Source organism: Syngnathus acus, chromosome 24 (genome assembly GCF_901709675.1).
Source record: "Syngnathus acus chromosome 24, fSynAcu1.2, whole genome shotgun sequence".
In the NCBI taxonomy this organism is placed as follows: Eukaryota; Metazoa; Chordata; class Actinopteri; order Syngnathiformes; family Syngnathidae; genus Syngnathus; species Syngnathus acus.
In genome coordinates, this window is record NC_051108.1 from 5,409,733 (window position 1) to 5,429,144 (window position 19,412).

Below are 19,412 nucleotides of genomic sequence, written 5' to 3' on the forward strand. Positions count from 1 at the left end.
TTCAAGTGTACCTAATAACAGGCCACTTTATTAGGGAAATATCATGGTCAAAGGTCACAGGTGTCAAGCTCTAGTCCTCGGGGCCGCGTTCCAATATGTTTTCCAAGTTACCTCGTTAAGCGCACCTGCGTGAAAAGTTTTAGCTCATTTCATGTTCCGCAGGAGCTAAAACTTTTCCCGCAGGTGCACTTAACGAGGGGATCGCACGGACACTCCATTAGGTACACCGTCATTTTCAAGTGTACCTAATAACAGGCCACTTTATTAGGGAAATATCATGGTCAAAGGTCACAGGTGTCAAGCTCTAGTCCTCGGGGCCGCGTTCCAATATGTTTTCCAAGTTACCTCGTTAAGCGCACCTGCGTGAAAAGTTTTAGCTCATTTCATGTTCCGCAGGAGCTAAAACTTTTCACGCAGGTGCACTTAACGAGGGGCTCACACGGACACTCCATTAGGTACACCGTCATTTTCAAGTGTACCTAATAACAGGCCACTTTATTAGGGAAATATCATGGTCAAAGGTCACAGGTGTCAAGCTCTAGTCCTCGGGGCCGCGTTCCAATATGTTTTCCAAGTTACCTCGTTAAGCGCACCTGCGTGAAAAGTTTTAGCTCATTTCATGTTCCGCAGGAGCTAAAACTTTTCACGCAGGTGCACTTAACGAGGGGATCACACGGACACTCCATTAGGTACACCGTCATTTTCAAGTGTACCTAATAACAGGCCACTTTATTAGGGAAATATCATGGTCAAAGGTCACAGGTGTCAAGCTCTAGTCCTCGGGGCCGCGTTCCAATATGTTTTCCAAGTTACCCTCGTTAAACACACCTGCGTGAAAAGATTTTGGTCATTTTCACGTTCTGCAGGAGCTAAAACTTTTCCCGCAGGTGCACTTAACGAGGGAATCACACGGACACTCCATTAGGTACACCGTCATTTTCAAGTGTACATGGTCAAAGGTCACAGGTGTCAAACTCCAGTCCTCGGGGCTGCATTCCAACATGTTTTCCAAGATTCCCGCGTTAAGTACACCTGTGTCAAAAGTTAGGCTCCTGCAGGACGTGAAAATGAACTGATCTTTTCACTCAGGTGTGTTTAACGAGGGTAACTTGGACAACATATTGGAACGCGGCCCCCGAGGACTGGAGGTCGACACCCCTGGTTTAACTGAAAGTGAAAAGTGCCACACCCGCCCTCACCCCCACCTCCTGATTGGCTGTTTCATCTGTGACGTCACTTGGACACTCCATTAGGTACACCGCCATTTTCTGGTGTACCTAATAACAGGCCACTTCATTAGGGATAAATCACGGTCAAAGCTTCACTGAAAGTGAAAAGTGCCACACCCTCACCTCCTGATTGGCTGTTTGATCTATGACCGTTGGTGAACGGGAAATGCAATTCACTGACTCGTTTGTGAACGGGAAGTTACGTAATATTTCTTCTTCGTTTTGTTTTACGGCGACGTAGCACCAGCTTCAATACGCATTACCGACACCTACGGTGTGGGACAAGTTATGTCATTGCATGGTGGTTGAAGTCATGAACTAAAAACCCCCCCGAATAACTTCAGGAAGTGATCCGTTCACTCACGTTCACTGAAAAGATCGTTCTTTTGAACGAATCGTTCACTCACGGGCCAACAGAAATCCAATGCTCTGTATCATTAAAACGTGCATTGAAGATGATTATATAGAATGTTTAAAAATATATATACCCCAAAAAGTAATAAAACAACTGACTTTGTTTAAGAATAACATCAAGTTTTCACTTTTTCCCTTTGGTATATTAATTTAAAAAAAAAAAGGGCTTAATATGGATCAAACATGACATCCAATACATAAACCAATATCTGTGTTCTGGTTTGATAAGCAGCGAAACATAAATCATCATTTGCTTAAGTTAACTGTTCATGATGCATAACAAAACTATTTCATTTATACACAATCGAATATCTGGACGGAAGCAATTATGGAAAGATTATGCATGGTGTACTGACATTAAAATTAATCCTGAGCCATGCTTGTCTGTACATTGTTGTTGAATACATTATTTTTTTTCTATAAATACAAGCAAGAAATATAAAACTATACAAAAATAATTCATTAATATATTGTCACATTAAGTACATTTTTGGACTATACAAGAATAACATTGTCAAACAAGGGAAGACGTAATATCTCTGTCCAGTTTGTCTCTCAAGCTGCCATAATTCTGAGCAAGCACATTTTAAGAAAACAAATTAATGTGTGTTGAAACACTGAAAAGGAAAACTACATTGCAACATTGGAACAAAGTCATATTTGTTTGAAAATAAAGTTGTAATATTGAGAGGATTAGGTCTTAATTATAACAAGTGCCAAAATTCCCACAAACCTGAAGCCTAAAACCGCTTAACTGTTCATACTGGTTGAAATGTAGACTTTGTAACTTCACATATCAAAGTGTGAAAACGCGTTTAATAATTTTGCATAGCTGTGGTGAACTCTGTTGGCCACTTTTCCATTAGTCCTACTGGTTTGTCCCTTGGAAGCCACTTTCACCAATCTTTTCCTGGAAATGACTGCATCAATGGCGTGAGTCAGAAGTGGGTCATTCACACAGCCCATGCGAGTTTCCATGTTAGCATAATTGGACATGGAAAGAAAGGGAAAAGCGGCATTCCAGTTGGCCGGCGTGAAAGCTGGTGGCATCTCAGCTGTCGACCACATAGTGGCTGTGGCATTCGGCAATGTTTTTCCTCAGTTCGTCAATGCCCCTCCTCAGCTGGCTGACTTCAAGCAGCTTCAACGGGATGACTTCCTCCTGCGCGTCGCTGCACTCGCTCTCCTCTGCAGACAGACTCAATGCTGCACAGAAATGACAGACATTATGCAATTGAGCTTAGCACAAGACAATAAAAAGAGTTTATTAAGCTAGGAGTTCATAAGAAGTGACATCAGAAAAGATCCTTTCTCCGAATCAACACCTTTATTGAGCAATCTGTATGGAAAAAGGTGTGATTTTACCAAAAGTGATAGTCATAAACCGCAAGTTAGGTGTGTCCAGTTATTTCATTAGTCAGAGGTGCTAATGTGAGCTGTCCTTTCACGTCAACCTGTTCGTGTCAATTTAAAAGAAACAAACATGGTCCATTTTATTCTTTAGGGTCAACTAGGACTGAAAACAAACTTCAAAGTTTTAATCATTCAGTCAGCCTATATTATAGCTTGATGTGACTACAGCTGCACAATGTTCCAACATATTCAGAAATGTAACATCCATCAAACAGATTTTGGTGCCGTTGTGAAGAATGTTGTCCACATACATGTCATGCCCAGCAGCAGGGACAAGTTGAGTTCCTTTCCTTGAGCTCTCTGCACCAGGATGCTGCGAAGAGCCTGAAGGTCCAGAAGACACAAGGACAGCTCCTTCAAGAGTCGCCCCATTTGTGGAATCTCCACATTCGACTGAGTGTTGTCCTGTAGGCAGTTATTCATCCATTAACACACACTGTACACGTTTAAGAGATCTTCTCAAAAGTCGTTAGCAAAACTATTTGTACACAATCTTTTCTAGGCCAAGACATGAAATAAATAAATTACCTGTGACAGGGTTGTAGAGTCAAAGGATGAACCTTCTTGGTTGTCTGGAGGACTTAACTGTTGTGAAAGGTTTCTTCCTTTCTGAAGTCTTGAACTGGTCACCTATCAACATACAGCAGACAGTATAAAAATTAATAAGGGTATGTATTTCTCCAATATATATATATATATTATTTTAAATCCGACCTGGGTCACTTTCATGTGCCAGATATTAGGCGGAGAAGACAGGATGGATAGACTTTGATTAGCATACCTTCACTTGTGTGTTGAGCCTCTCAATCTGTTTTTTCTGATGCTCAATGAGCTAAGCGGAGACACAGAGAAGATGTTAATGACCACATTCGCTACATCTACTTCAGCACAAATGCGCTCCGTTCCAAACCCCACCTTGCTGCTGTGGTCTTGTTTCTCCAGGAGTTGAGAATTTTCCACCTCAAGATGCTTCAGGTCCAACCTCACTCCATCCTCCAAACATCTCTGCACCTTCTGCTGCAACCTTGAGTCAACAAAAATGCAAGTGACATGTGTTAGCAGAGAGGCGAGGAAAGCTTGAAATACTTAAGCATGATAAGAGCCTAGAAGAAACCTCAAACTAAGCTAGTAGGAAGCAGATACCAGCTAGTTAAATCAGATTAGTACCCGTGTACAGAAGCAATCAGCTCCTTCTCTCTCCTGGCTTGCATCTCAAGCTTGATGTCTTTTTCCTTCAACAGAGTATAGCTGTCTTGCAATTTTTTCTGCAAGTGACAGACCGTTTTCTCCAGATTCTGAGCTCTCAACTGCACCTTTTCCAGCTGAACACACAAAAAAAAACCACACACACAGAATGTGCAATTATGAAATTCAGCAGTCGATTTTTATGATTTTTTTTCTTTAAGCGACAGATCATGACAGAAGTGATTTTATATTGTTGGACTACCATTATTATGTTTTTTTTAAATTTAAATTACTGACCTATTAGATTTTGAATTAAAAATAGATTTTATTTTATTTTATTTTAAATTTAGAAAGAACTGCCCCAAAAATAAAATAAAAAGGTGTGCGTGTACCTGCAGTGCCTGGACTTGTACTTCACCCAGAGTTGGCAGGTCAGCAAGGTACTTCTCTAGAGTTTCGATGCGTTGCTGTTTTTCTTGGTTCTGTTCGCTCTCTCGCTGACATTTTTTCTTCAGACTGCAGATGTAGCGATCCCTAGTCTTTATCTGATCACAGAAGCATGTGTTTTAAAAACACGATAAGGCATAATTGCAAAGTCAATCTCATTTCTTTGCAAAACAATATGTAAAAAAAACACTTTTAAAATAAGCAGCCTGTGGTTCTTCTTGTTTTTTTGTTTTTTGTTTAAATGTGTGATTCCCACTACCTTATCTTCCAGTTTCTTGAGGTCTTCAGTATATTTTTGAGTAGCTTGCTTGTACAGTTCAGTAAGATGAAGTACTTCCAGTTCGGACACTGCCAGCTTCCTGCTGAGTTCTTCATCGCAACACAGTCGATCAGACGGTACTTCCTTCACTGACTTCTATTGGGCAAGCACAAGCGTTACCACAGAGCATATTCAGATTATAGTGAGGAAGTATTTATGATAGATGGTACCTTCATTTTCAAAATTTGAGGGTCTTCAAACCACCTCTGACTATGTAGCACCTGCTGGGCTTTCAGCTCATTTTCTCGAATGCGGGCATGGAGTTGCAGGATCTGTTGCTTCTGTCTGAAAAGAAAAAAAAATAAATCTTACCTCTCACTGGTGCCTATTAAGCGTAAGGGTGGAAAGTGGGTCACGATTTACCTATCTATCTCAAGTTCTTTTTGTCTCAGCATTCCCTCTTTAACCTTCACTAAAGTGTTGGCAAAATGGGATGTCCCATGCAGCGTCTGCAAATGCACAAGCAAGTATGTTTTCATTAAATAAATAAAAAAAGAGAGAATATGCTGCACTGTCACTCTTACCTGGTTCATGCCTTGTCCATGTGATGCTCCATCTCCACCACAGATCTTTGTTTCACTACCAACCATCTGGCCATTTTCTCCTCCGTGTTCTACTTTGGAGCTATATTCCATCTGCTCTGTCAACCACATTTGTGTGCGGACAGCTGGCTGAATTGGGGAGTCTCTGTCAACTGGGTGACCAAGAGCTGAGTCTGCTAGCTTTGATAAACTGAGGCCATAAACTTGACTACCTCCAAGAGCCATCTTAGCTTCTGCTAAACTACTATGGTTCATGTCCAAACTGCTGTGTTTACTAGGTGAGGATAGAGATGAGGACAGTGATAAATCAGTTTCCAAAGCAGATCTACTACTATGTTTGCTCCAGTAATAAGGACCTGCACCAGGAGAGCGTTGTAATAAGCTGTGACAGAGCAAGGAGGAAGATAGAGGTAAATACAGGTCCCTATTTAAACCACGGGGTTCTTTTCTGTAGCCATAGAGCAGACCCCTGTCCAGGGAGCCATGTGAATCTGCACTGTGTTGATGGACTGACGTCTTCTTGGAGTTCTTATCAACACCAGATGATAACTTAGTGAGAGAGGACCACCTCCTGATGGGCTGCTGATCCTGCATTTCAACGGTAATTTGTGCACCAAGGGGAGACGTGGTAGGAGGAGTCAGCTGGCAAGACTTGGTCCTATGAGCGGTGCTGCTGGGTGAGGTTGTCGTTCTCAGACCGGCATATGATGATGTGGATGGTGATGGCTTGGCGTGGACAACCGGGGCGCTCCCGCCGAACCCATCCTCCTGACTAGAGTGACGTCGGGACAACGGCTGGAGAGATGAAGGTGTGGTGCTTGAGCAGGAGTCATCTTCGGGTGGTACAAGGGAAAGAGACAATTAATTTGGGCCCAAATTTAGTTAACTCATTCACTGCTGGCCCAGTTAAAATGGATCTTTGACGTCTATATCGGTCAAAGGCAGTGAATGAGTTAATGGTAAGCTTGAAGAAGAAAAAAAATAAATAAAAATACCTTCCACGCTATCAGAGCAGTAGGTACCAATGCCGGTGTCACCACTGTCGGACACAGCACTGTGTCTACGTCCAAAAATGCTGTTCCCAGGTCCAGGCTGCTTGCTGTGCCAGGATGATTCGTGGGTAGGAACCCACCCAGGAGAGCCGCCACTACTTGAACCTTAAAACGACATTAGAAACAATTTAGCAACGGTCCCTCTTCTTTGTCGAGAACTGTTTGATTAATGGAATCATTCAGTTTCAAATGTTAGGTGTGTGCAGGTGTGTAGTATGACTTTTTTGTCGTTTTTTATTATTGATAAAGCTAAACTTTTGTACAGATTCATACTAGTAATTTGAATAAAAACAGTTGATCACCAGAGAAACTCCAGGTAAATTAAATCAAGTCTAGCAATACTATTTATACGATACTTTTTATTTCCAAAAGTACCTATTCACATTAGTAACACTTTTTTTGTACATATATAGTATATAATTGTTATTTTACAAATTATTGATCCATTTAGAGTTAAAATTGGCCAGCTTTCTTTGTCAATGTAATGTTAGTTGCTCAACCAAAATGTTGTTTTTATTATTTCCCTGAAACCACCCATAGTAAAGAAATTTCCTAATCCCACATACTTATCTGAATACAAAGATTAAATGGATAAATGTACAAGATAGTGAGCTAATTAGATAGAGTGGCTATAAAAAGTCTACACACCCCTGTTCAATGCTAGGTCTTTGTGATATAAAAACTGAGACAAAGATAAATGTTTTGGACTAAATATCTTATTTCAAACCATTTCCACCAATAATGTGAACTGCTGTACAATTAAATTGAAAATAAAATGAAATATTTTTGAGGGGAAAAACATGGTATATAGAACTAGCTTCTCTGCGCCACGCGACGTTTTCGTGCATTCTTGCTGCCCACCAAGTGACGTAAATTCTAGTCGACCGCAGTTCATCCTTTTAAATCAACAAACGCCGTATATCGGCCACTACACGTCTACCAACAAGCAAGTCACAATATTATAACATATTTAGCCGCATAACAATAATAAACCTCACCTGTTTTATTCGAATCGTATCCATCGTCAAGATCACCTCTGTTCCACATTGGCAGTGGTAAGACGCTTTACATAACAGCAGTCGGAAAACAGCTTCGCGGTCGGAAAGGAAAAAGCCTCAATGGAATAAAAGGAAGCCAGTAAGGGATATAAACACGACTACGATGGTATTGGTGACATTTTAGTGTGAAATAGTGGCTGTAGAACCCTAATTGTACGTCTTGTCTCAAGACAGTTCTCAAGTAACGGTCTCTTTTACTTACACACGATGACTTCCGGTGTGGAAGTGACGTCATCAATCTCTCCCCTTAAAAAAAAAAAAAAATCTTAAAAGCGGAATTCAAATAATTTTCCCGTTTGGTATTAGCCTACAAACAACTTTTGGGTGACTAGAGTTGTTTTGGTAATATAAAATACAATTCATATTGTACTTTAGTTTATTTGCGGTTCATTTGCAGATGTACAGAAAGTATAAAAAAAAACAAGTGGTTGTCATACAATACATAACATGGCAACAACATAGTTTTGCTCAAGACTAGCAGGCAACAATTTTTCACTTCCATGACAGCTCAAGAATTTAGAAAAATGTCACACACAAAAATAACATTGTATAAACTAGAGCACAGGAATAATAAAAGTGCAGGGCTGTATTTGTGTTGTGACCTGCATCGGGCATCTCATTATCATCTCAAAATAGTGCGTCATACATTATCAGGTAAAATTTCAATCTTTCACGTTATAGTGTGGGACCTCAATGGGAGCCGGCTTATTTGTTTGGATTTTTAAACATTGGGCAAATTTATTGTCAAAGAAATGAGCCAATGCTTTCATCTTTGCTTGATCTTCAATATCATCAAATGAATCATTTCAGCAATGTTGAGCAGTACAGAGAGGACAGCCATCACCAACATAAAAATGATAAACACATTTTTTTCAGTTGGACGGCTAATGAAGCAGTTTGTGTCAGTCCGACAACTTCCGCCTTGGAACGTAATCTTATCAGGTATGAGAATGGAACCGTAGATGAAGTACTGGCCCACGATGAAGCCCACCTCCAGCAAGATCTTGAACAGAAGCTGCATCATGTAGCTGACCAACAGGAAGCCTTTAAGCTGCACCTTGCCATTTTCATCAGAATATTTGGGAGATTTGATTTTCCTGTTGGGGTCAAGATTGTGTCGCCTGATCTTATTCTCTTTGCGAATAACAAGCAGGACGTGACCCAGATAGATGAATGTAGGTGTTGAGACGGTTAGGATTTGGAGCACCCAGAAACGTGTGTGAGATATGGGGAAGGACTTATCATAGCAAGCATTCTTGCAGCCGGGGCTCTGGGTGTTACAGTCCATATTTGCTTGTTCATCTCCCCATATTCTGTCTACTCCAGCTGCTAGAATGAAGATTCTGAAGAGGAACAAAACGCTCATCCAGACCTTGCCAAATATAGTCGAATGTGATTCGACCTTGTCCAACAGCTCTGATAAGATGGACCACTCGCCCATGATGCCAGCCGATCTTTCACAGGTCTGTGGGAGAAGATGCAAACAGTTATAACATGTTTTTTCTGGCTGTTCAGTGCTCATGCTAGCAATGTTAACAAATGATCAACAAAATTGCAGCGGTAATGTGAGACGTAATACATTTTTGATATAGGCTCCAGCACGCCCTAATAATAATAATAATAATAATAATAATAATAATAATACCCATAAACATACATACACTGCACACACGTTCAAAAAAAAGAAAATAAATGTTCACCAGATAAAATGCTCTTTTCGCTACCTTCAAACTTGTTTCAGATGACTTTTGATCAATACATCCATATTCCAAAAAGTTGTAAAACGCTAAAATGTATTCTTTGACATCTGTTTTATCATTTAAAAGGTTGATAAATGAATTTACATTGTATTTAAACAATGGTTTTTCATTAAAAGTTATAACGGGTCCTACCTACTCAACGGTTCCTGCTTCCTTCTCTTCTTGTAGTCCCGCTATAACGGTTTCACTTCTCTCTTAAAGCTTAGCTTAATTTTGCAGCAACATCAAGTTTATCAAATAGACTCCCTCATGCGTGACGATGACTCAGGAGAACATGACACAATTTCATCACAATTCATCTTATTTACTAGCATATTGCAACAGCTTGCTTTTACAATATGTATGGATAAACTTCCCCCCCCCGTTGTACCGCCTTGAAGATAACCTCTTGAAACTTACGGAACTCTCAGCTGCTAGAAAGTATTAAGACAACTCCCGGTAAAATGTTTGTGTCTCAAGAGGAACAGGATTTTTTTCCCCAGAAGCAGAACAATCAGCTGTCGTCCATTGACGACTCAAAGTTCGAGGCTTGGAAAAGAAAACTTTCGTTTATTGCGCATGAGAAACATTTTGATAAAGATTTTTGTGAGGGTCATGACAGACAAGCGGCCCCCCGACCTTGAGTTTGACACCTGTGCTTTAGGGAGTCAACTGAGATGTATTGGACACCTGTTCAGTTGAGTCAGGTTTGATGGTTTCCGAGCACACGTTAAATCACGTACACATTTTCAATAACATTCAATTTTGGGGGACTGAGTTGACAATTCCAGAATGTTATTTGTGTTCCTTTCCAGGTTACTTTTTTGTAACAAATTCTCATCATCAAAATTCATAATAAAAGGGTGTAACTATGTCTCGGTGTGAGCTATGTCCAGTGGGAGGTATGTTTACCGAGAGAATAATGCAAGTTACGCAGTTTGACAGGAAACTGGACTGATGAAATTCTTCAAAACAATCACGAGTTAGACACATTGAAAAAAAGAAGCTGTGGGCGTTATGCTGATGTGAGTCAATCAAACCAAACCCATTTCACTTGGTTGTATTTAAGTCTTGTCCTCGATATTAAACCAATCGATATTGTGTTTTCTTTTCGACACATTTATTTTTCTACCAAGTTGGAGTGTGTCAGGCAAGTATATTTTTTATGTTTAAATATTTGTTTGGTTTAAATCAAGTAGAGTATCATGCTTCCTCAAATCGGGCGAGATTGTGCTTTAAAATTGTGCTTTGAGATTTCTGCGCTTGTATTCAACAAAATCTATGCTACAAATATGGATCATATCTAGTACTCTAGTACATATGTAGATTAAGACACTTATACCTCTAAAAAAAACATGTTGACATATACATGGTTGAAACATACGGGAGATAAAACTTTGCATAACATAGGCCTGTATAATTATCAATTTCATCATACTTTTGGTTTGTTTGTTATCCAAAATATGGGAAACAAACATACAGTTGATGATAATGTTTTTCTAATGCTAACAAATAAGCATTTATTTATTGCTCTTATTTATTTAGTTATTTATTACTTTCATTTATTTATTACTTTCATTTATTTATTGCTCTTATTTATTTAAATACAACGGTGCCTTACTCATCACATTGTTGGGAGAAAGTTTGGAATTGATTTACTATTACCTCAAATATTCTTTGTTTGACGTTGACACCAGTATGTGTTTTTCTATTTCAGATGTTAGTTATTTGCCATGGGTGACTGGGCGTACCTGTCCAAACTTCTCCACAAGGTCCAAGCTCATTCCACTGTTGTCGGAAAGATCTGGATGAGTGTCCTCTTTGTGTTCAGGATCTTCGTGTTGAGCGCTGCTGCAGAAAATGTTTGGGGTGACGAATTGTCTGAGTTCTACTGTGACTCTCTCGAACCAGGATGTAAACACTCCTGCTATAACTGGATGTTCCCAATGTCTTATGTGCATTACTGGGTACTGCAAATCACTTTTGTGTCAACCCCCACACTGGTCTACCTTGGCCATGCTGTCTTCATCATCCACAAGGAGAAGAAAATGATCGAGCTGGAGCAGAGCAAAATCAATGGAAACAAACCAAAGACACCTAAATACACTGATGAAAGAGGGAAGGTGAAAATTAAAGGACTCTTATTTTCCACATACATGACCCAGCTCGTATTTAAAATAATCCTGGAAGTTGGGTTCACCATCGGACAGTTCTATGTCTTTGGCCCTCTAAAAGTTGTCTCGGATTTCCATTGTAAGAATTCACCACCTTGTGCTCATGAGAGCGGATCCAGGTGTTATATTTCCCGCCCTACAGAGAAGACCATCTTTATCTACTTTATGCTTGTGGTTTCTGGTATTTCAGTACTTCTCAATATTGTTGAGATGGTGTACCTGCTGTGTAATAAAAGGTATAGCGCAAAGAAACACCTCGCAGCTCAAGCTCAGGTGCTCACGGCGACGCCGTGTGCACCAACCAAGCCACCATGGGGAACCATGAGAAACCAATATGGAGGCTTAGGCTACCCTCTGTTGCCTCTCCATCCTCAGGTCACCACGTGCTTAAGCAACGATGATAGTCACATCCACTCAGAGTGAAAACAAGGGAAACTTAAGTGTACGATTTTTTTTTCTACTGCTGCCTTCAAAGGTTCATGTCAACTTTTTACATTTGAAATAAAATTACATTGAATGTCACAAGCTTTATTTTAAAGGCCAAATCTTTCATGTGAACTGATGTAAACAGATGCAAGCTACTCTTGTAGAAAGTCCTAAAACTTTATTTGTTGTTCACTGTTCCACTTTTACTTGGCTCTGTAATTTGAGGTTGAAGTGCTTGTCAATTATATTGTCCCTGAATATTTCACTTTGAACTATTGAGCAATGTTTGATGTCGATGCTTCTACTTTAAATCTTTGTAACAAAAAAAAGCACCTCTCGGTGATCCGTGCATTTAGGAGAAATAGAATATATAATAAATAATACAAAAAGTATAAAATGTATACAATATTAATAATAATAATAATAATAATGATGATAATAATAATAATACTAATTAATAATAACCTTAACCTCAGTGTCATGGCGATGTCTGATAACAGGTAAAATTTCAATTTTCAATCAACGGGAGCTGACCCATTTGTTTGGATTTTGAAACAATTGGGAAATTTACTGGCAAAGAAATGAGCCAATGCTCCTCTTTCAGCTTTGCCTGATCTTTAATATCTGATGAAACATTTCAGCAATGTTACAGACATAACAGCCATCGGCAACATAAAAATGATAAACATTATTTTTAGTTTGACAGCTGACAGTTTGTGTCCATCCGACTTCCGCCTTGGAATGTAATCTTATCAGGCATGAGAAAGGAGCCGTAGATGAAGTACTGGCCACCTCAAGCAAGATCTTGAATAGAAGTTGCATCATGTAGTTGACCAACTGGAGGCCTTTGATCTGCAAGTTAGGTTAACTTTATTAATTTTATTAAAATGCACTTTACAGTCAAGGAGGCTCAAAGTTATAACAACTTCCTGGCTACCTGGGATACATTTTAAGGGATCTTAGGAATGTTACCCATTTAGAGACAAAAGTTACTCATATAGGTTTGTAATCTTTTTCATCAAACTGAAATTTTATGATTTTTACATTCATTCCTCCACATACATTTTCTGTTCTGCTTATTCTTTTCTTGCATTTCATTTGATTTTATGGCCTAGATATCAACTCAATTGAAATTGTGTTTTCTTTTCTACAAATTTAGTGGAAGTGTATCAGACAAAAATCAATAGAAATAATAATAATAATAATAAAAATACAACTGCGTGTCTGCAGCAATAAATTAAATTACAATTAGGAATAAATGCATCCCCCTATGTCTTGTTCAGTGAATCATTTTCTAAAATTTCTATCAGCGTATTTCGTTGACATTTAAATCAACATGTGTCGTCATATTCCAAGACAATCACGAGGTCCGCTAAGCAAACTCTCAATAGCGCTAAAGAATCAAAGTATCAAAGAGTTTATGGCTATGGAAAGTTTTTATTTTTATCGCTGCGTATGCCTCAGTACTGCTTGAGGTAAAAGATACATTTTAAACGCCCCCCCATTTGCTATTGTCCTAATGGAGCGCGAGAGAGGCTTCGGGTTTGACGTCAAGGTCAGGTGACTCCCTCTTTGACGGGACACTTGTATAGGAAGTTTATAAATTGAGCTCACTTTCCCGTCTGTTTCCAAACTTGGATGTCAACCTTTCTGAGGAGCGAGTTCCAATTAATCCCGTGTCTCTAATTTACTCTCTGGTGAGTTTGAAACTTCCAATGCTGTCTTTTTATTCTTATATTTGCCTCTAAATTTCGTGTGGACACAGAAACACAGAACGGTGCTTTATTATCATAACTTTGATTTTGGTTAACTATTTTCTTCTGTGACAAAACGTTCACTCACTAACTGATCCTCATAGAATTTTGGAATGAATGATGTGTTTGAACTAAAGGCTAGTCAGTTTACAGCTGTTAAATTTATTTATTGTTTGTATCCGTCTCTTATTTTCAGTGTAATTGACTGGAAGCAGCCCACGGTGCGCCCTGCCCACTATTTGGATTATTTTGGAGCAGGTGGGTCACCAACCTTTTTCAAACTGAGATACTTTTGGGGTATTAATTATTGCATTTTGATACCGACCGACAATTTGTTTTGTTTTATTAGAGACACACTTTTGACAAAAGGAAAAAAAATCCTTTACTCATGTTTTTATTTAAATAATGATTGAAATTCATTAACGTGATGAAACTGATTATATGAATGATTTCTCACAATAGTTACAAAACAGTTTTGTGTGTTTGCGCTTGTCTGATCATCAACACGGTATATTTTGAAATACTGTGGCAAAATCAATCCAAGTACGTAGCAAGAATTTGTGGTACTTAAGTGATCGTCTGTAGTTTATCAATTTAGCCACTAGATGGCGATATTTACCAGCAAATCGCAATAAGAAAAGTTGACAGAAACGAGAGAAACTTTTTGATACATTCATAGAAGCAAACAAAAAAGAGCAAACAATCGACAGGCTTGGCGTGAAACAATACGTTTTATATTCGTTTGCTGAAACGAGATGGCATATGTTTTATAACAGAATCATTTATGGTAAAATCCAGAAAAAATACATTTCGGCAACATTCAAATCAACAGGTGTCGATGCCGGCTCCGGATCTTTTTTTTTTTTAATCATTATTAATTTTATGCATGCGTATTTGCATCATATTATAAAGACGTACGATGTGCGTAAAAAAAAACCTACTGCCAACTTTTTTTTCTCTCCTCGCAATATGCTTGATGTTAAAGATACATTAAAGTGACAAAACCACATTTTCCTAAAAGTTGTTTAATAAGCTAAACACGTATTAGTTCTTTCCACTTTCTTGGCTGCTTTAAACTCTTTCGTGTTGGCCTGCCTAACTTTTTTTTTGTCCTCATGGAGAACGAAAGGGGCTTCGGTTTTGACGTCAAGGTCAGGTGACTCCCTCTTCTGACGGGACACTTATAAGGGAAGTTTGATAAGTTAGGCTCAGTTTCCAGTCTGTTCCCAAACTTGGATGTTGACCTTTGGGGAGTGAGTTCCAATTAACGTAACGGAAAGGGTCCCAACGGGCTCTCTATTTTCCTTTCTGTAACTTTCCAGGTGAGTTTAAAGCTCCAAATGTTATATTTACAACTTTTATTATAAGTTAGCCTCTAAATATTGTGTTTGGACACAAACACAGAGCTGTGTTTTTGCAGCCTTGTAATTTGATTAACTGTTTATAATAATAATTTAAATATGCCCCACAATGTTTTCTTCTAAGAAAAAAAAAAAAAACTTTTTTTTTTGTGTGTGGCATTTTGGACCCATGATCCTGTTTGCAGAACCTTGAAGTGAATGATGTGATTTAATTAAAAGCGTATTTCCAAGTCAGCCCAGTTAGTTTACAGCCGTTAAACAACCTCAAAAAGATTGTTCAGCTGCTGCAGGAATAGCAGGAAACCTCAAACTGGGACTGTTTTTCCATTCATATCCTGTGTCTTCTGCGCGGGCAATTGTGTTGGATTTGTCTGAGCTGTCTGAATCATTTACCGCCAAAGCCACTCATCTAGAAAGTGGCGGGAATTTCTGTCTAATAACTACAAAATTATTTATTGTCTTTAATATCACTTGGCATGATTGACTATTCCTATTTGAGTCTCTGACTAACCCTAAAATAACTTATGACCCCCCCCCCCCGCACAACCATCCAGGTTGTCGGATAAGGTGCATTGTTTTGCCCGGTAATAAATTATAGGAAACATGTGGTGGTAATTTATAGCATGAAAAATGTCTTAAGGTTAACATCCTTCTAAGAAGGGTAGATTTTTGGACAACTGGAAAACATTCAATTTTGAATTCAACATTGAGTCAAGAAAACCAGTTTTCTTAATGCACGGTACAAATTATTAATATTTCTGTTTTCATTAGTCTTCCCTCAAAGCACTATTGAGTGTGGGTTTGAGTGGTGGAAAAAAAAAAGTGCATTTCACAGGTGTCACTCAGTTTAAAAATGAATGAAAATATGCCCAATTAGGTTGCTCTTAATGCTTTGCTAAAATATTACATCACTGTAAGCATCGCAGCAATGAGGAAACTCAAGGAGATGCATCCCAATCTTAAACGTCATTAGGTATTGATTGAAAATTCTGAGTGCGGGTATGTCATGCCTGTGATCAGTCCATGATGCTCTTCTCAGATGAGATCCAAATTCCATGTGCGCCTGTTTAGGTTATAAAAATAAATTGTATAGATGGCACTTGCCAGTTGTGTCACAATGCTTAGCACTGCTAAGCTGTCAACAGGACAGTGTGAGCACTTTGGAAAGAAACTCCCAGCAGGGTTTTCCGGTCTGCTACACACACACACACACTCACGCACTTTTTTTTTTCCTTTGGGATGGTCATTGAAGCTCCATGTCCGCAACAACTTATTTGTGCTTCTTCACACTACATTTGAAAGAGGTAAAGCACATAAACGTACAAATACAGAAAGAAAACAGAAGCGATATAAATAAATGTTTTTGAAAATAGCAAAAGCAGTTTGTTTACAAGCATGTTAACTTGACATGGGCACAATGGGAGTGTTGAAAACGAGAGCAGCAGGGAAATACTTAAGCTAAAATCCCCTCATGTGACTGAAATGTTTTTAATCAAGAGCTCCAACCAGTTTGATCTGGAATAATCCAAAGTGAACACCTTCTATCCTTTTTTTTTTTTCCCACAAATATTATCTTAATGTCATGATTCATGGATATCTCTGATTCAAGGTTTTGCTAAGCTTTCTGCATTTATATAATGACTCATTTAATGAGTCACATTGGGTGTTAAGATTGTGACATACTTTCTCCAACTTACAAGATTGTGTCTGAAACGTGTTTCCTGTGTCTGCTCCCAGCAACTGAATTAACTTGTGTGCTTGTTTCACAAGGACCAATAAACCTCCAACAATATACAGAAGCCACTAACACTTCATGTTGCCACTACCAAAGAAAATAAAGTCTTCAAAGTAGTTAGAATAATGATCTCGTAAAAATGGGAGTTGTCTTTTTTTAAATTCCATTTCCATCCAACAGTTCTTACTCATCTTTTGGGGGTAAAAATAGTCTCTGATTTATGCCCATATTTTTTATTTCCTCTTTGCACATTATTCTCTCAACAGCTCTTTTTGAAGAGGGTTCCAAAACAGCAACAAAAAAACAAAGCCAAGGATCAGCAAACTATGCAGAAATAATCATTTGATGCAATAGGTGTCAAACACAAGGCCCGGGGGCCCAGATACGGCCCGCCACGCCATTTTACATGGCCCTCAAAGACAAATTATGCATCAACTTCATGTGTCAATACAAAAATTGCCAATTGTGTTTGCTAGCTTTTATTAATATCTGAACAGTTTTACTCATCTTTGATTTCAAAACTAGTTATTCACAGTTTGTTGTATATAGCCTATATATAAGGCGTTGACAATCAAGTTAAACTAAGCATTCATTACAATGGGAGTTTTGATCAGTCAGATAATTTAATTTAATAATTCTTACATATTGATGTAATGTCTTTTTTTTTTCCAGCGTAGGCTACACTTGAGGATGGGCGATTGGAGCGCTCTTGGCCGTTTGTTGGATAAGGTCCAGGCCTACTCCACTGCCGGGGGGAAGGTGTGGCTCTCTGTCCTCTTCATCTTCAGAATCCTGGTCCTGGGCACGGCAGTAGAATCCGCCTGGGGAGATGAGCAGTCTGCTTTCAAATGTAACACCCAACAACCTGGTTGCGAGAACGTCTGCTATGACAAATCCTTCCCCATCTCCCACGTCAGATTCTGGGTCCTCCAGATTATCTTCGTGTCAACCCCGACCCTACTTTATCTGGCTCATGTCTTTTACCTGAACAGGAAGGAACAGAAATTGAACAGGAAAGAGGAAGAGCTGAAAGTTGTACAGAATGACGGAGGAGATGTTGACCTCCCGCTGAAGAAAATCGAAATGAAAAAGCACAAGTACGGCATTGATGAGCATGGCAAAGTAAAGATGAAGGGGGCGCTGCTGAGAACCTACATCGTCAGCATTTTTTTCAAGTCCCTCTTTGAGGTGGGCTTTCTTGTGATCCAGTGGTACATATACGGCTTCACCCTGTCGGCGGTCTACACTTGCGAGAGAGATCCATGCCCGCATAGGGTGGACTGTTTCCTGTCACGTCCCACGGAAAAGACCGTCTTCATTATCTTCATGCTAGTGGTTTCTCTGGTGTCCTTGCTTCTCAACGTCATTGAGCTCTTCTATGTGTTTTTCAAGAGGATCAAAGATCGTGTGAAGGGCCAACAGCAACCCACTCTCTATGCTAGTGGGGGCACTTTGAGCCCGACCCCCAAGGATCTCTCCACGACCAAGTATGCTTACTATAACGGCTGCTCTTCCCCTACTGCCCCACTCTCACCCATGTCTCCTCCAGGTTACAAATTGGCCACAGGAGAGAGGGGTACAGGGTCTTGTCGTAATTTTAACAAGCAGGCCCATGAACAGAACTGGGCCAACTATTCCACGGAGCAGAACCGCCTTGGCCAGATTGGAGGAGGAGGGAGCACTATTTCAAACTCCCATGCACAAGCCTTTGACTTCCCCGACGATACCCACGAGCATAAGAAACTGCCCTTATCAGCCGGACACGAAATGCAGCCTCTGCCCTTGATGGACGCTCGGCCCTGCAGCCGGGCCAGCAGTCGGATGAGTAGCCGGGCCAGGCCAGATGATCTAGACGTTTAAACCTGGCTGGCAGCCTGAGAATCAGGAAACGATCACTTAGGTTTAAGCAGAAGCTGGGCCTAACCTCAGTTACTGTTTTTGTCGTAGAGACTCTTGGGCTACGTTGACACTGCCCAATGTCCATCGCCAGAAATGACCAGTTTATGATTCAAGTTTCAAGTGGGATTGAATTAAAGCCAAACTTTAAAACAACTGTCACTCAAATCAAGTTTGCAGATTCACAGATGATGTCAGTTACATCTCTGATTTAAATCCAAATATGCCCAGGTCGCATTTGACAAAAAAAAAAAAAATCGGAATTCTTCACTGCAAGAAACAACCAGATACACATGGGCAAAATAAAAAATCGGAATTGAGCTCCAGTGTGAACGTAGCCCAAGTTTGTCAAGAGACATTCAAACCTGTATGTAACACTGATAAAAGGTACAAGTTGAAAATAGTTTTTGAGGACTTTCCATTTACCTATAGGGCCTATCACCTAACCAAGCCTTAACAAAGCACACCCTTAGAAGTAGGGGAAAGGCAGAGGTGATCCTGAGATGCAGTCACTCAAGAACAGTTGAACACGGAGATTTGTTTGATTTTATGTTCAATAAACATCATTTTATATAGGGTCAGCCATGTTTCCACCAAGCAGGACAGTTCAGTTTGATTCACTGCGGTATGCTCTAGTAGAGGCGGCCATTTTGTGGATGAAGGTCTTT

The 19,412-nt window shown here is 39.6% G+C and overlaps 4 protein-coding genes across 7 annotated transcripts; 2 read left to right on the top strand and 2 right to left on the bottom strand.

Annotated features, from left to right (window-relative positions):
- Nucleotides 1–1,768: 1,768 nt before the first annotated feature.
- On the bottom strand, nucleotides 1,769–7,866 carry cep85l (centrosomal protein 85, like). The gene is made up of 13 exons (XM_037244649.1): nucleotides 7,600–7,866; nucleotides 6,545–6,706; nucleotides 5,532–6,382; nucleotides 5,371–5,456; nucleotides 5,178–5,292; nucleotides 4,948–5,103; nucleotides 4,634–4,786; nucleotides 4,224–4,378; nucleotides 3,972–4,080; nucleotides 3,838–3,888; nucleotides 3,585–3,686; nucleotides 3,308–3,461; nucleotides 1,769–2,849 (listed from the first exon to the last, which is right to left on the bottom strand). Exons 1-13 carry the CDS (start codon nucleotides 7,646–7,648, stop codon nucleotides 2,695–2,697), a joined length of 2,298 nt encoding a protein of 765 aa, XP_037100544.1. The 5' UTR covers nucleotides 7,649–7,866; the 3' UTR covers nucleotides 1,769–2,694.
- A 155-nt stretch (nucleotides 7,867–8,021) lies between these two features.
- Nucleotides 8,022–9,696, bottom strand: LOC119117980 (gap junction Cx32.2 protein-like). 3 transcript variants are annotated; one of them, XM_037244651.1, is made up of 2 exons: nucleotides 9,552–9,696; nucleotides 8,022–9,124 (listed from the first exon to the last, which is right to left on the bottom strand). In XM_037244651.1, the coding sequence occupies exon 2, from the start codon at nucleotides 9,098–9,100 to the stop codon at nucleotides 8,426–8,428; it is 675 nt and encodes a 224-aa protein (XP_037100546.1). In that variant the 5' UTR covers nucleotides 9,101–9,124; nucleotides 9,552–9,696; the 3' UTR covers nucleotides 8,022–8,425. The 3 variants fall into 3 exon arrangements, with proteins under 3 accessions (XP_037100546.1, XP_037100547.1, XP_037100548.1); XM_037244652.1 differs by having other exon boundaries at nucleotides 9,556–9,617; XM_037244653.1 differs by lacking the exon at nucleotides 9,552–9,696 and adding an exon at nucleotides 9,384–9,529.
- Nucleotides 9,697–10,394: 698 nt separating this feature from the next.
- Nucleotides 10,395–12,256, top strand: LOC119117979 (gap junction Cx32.2 protein-like). The gene is made up of 2 exons (XM_037244650.1): nucleotides 10,395–10,548; nucleotides 11,116–12,256. Exon 2 carries the CDS (start codon nucleotides 11,132–11,134, stop codon nucleotides 11,993–11,995), a length of 864 nt encoding a protein of 287 aa, XP_037100545.1. The 5' UTR covers nucleotides 10,395–10,548; nucleotides 11,116–11,131; the 3' UTR covers nucleotides 11,996–12,256.
- A 2,696-nt stretch (nucleotides 12,257–14,952) lies between these two features.
- Nucleotides 14,953–19,047, top strand: gja1b (gap junction protein alpha 1b). 2 transcript variants are annotated; one of them, XM_037244894.1, is made up of 2 exons: nucleotides 14,953–15,074; nucleotides 17,521–19,047. In XM_037244894.1, exon 2 carries the CDS (start codon nucleotides 17,539–17,541, stop codon nucleotides 18,706–18,708), a length of 1,170 nt encoding a protein of 389 aa, XP_037100789.1. In that variant the 5' UTR covers nucleotides 14,953–15,074; nucleotides 17,521–17,538; the 3' UTR covers nucleotides 18,709–19,047. The 2 variants fall into 2 exon arrangements, with proteins under 2 accessions (XP_037100789.1, XP_037100790.1); XM_037244895.1 differs by having other exon boundaries at nucleotides 17,526–19,047.
- Nucleotides 19,048–19,412: the final 365 nt, after the last annotated feature.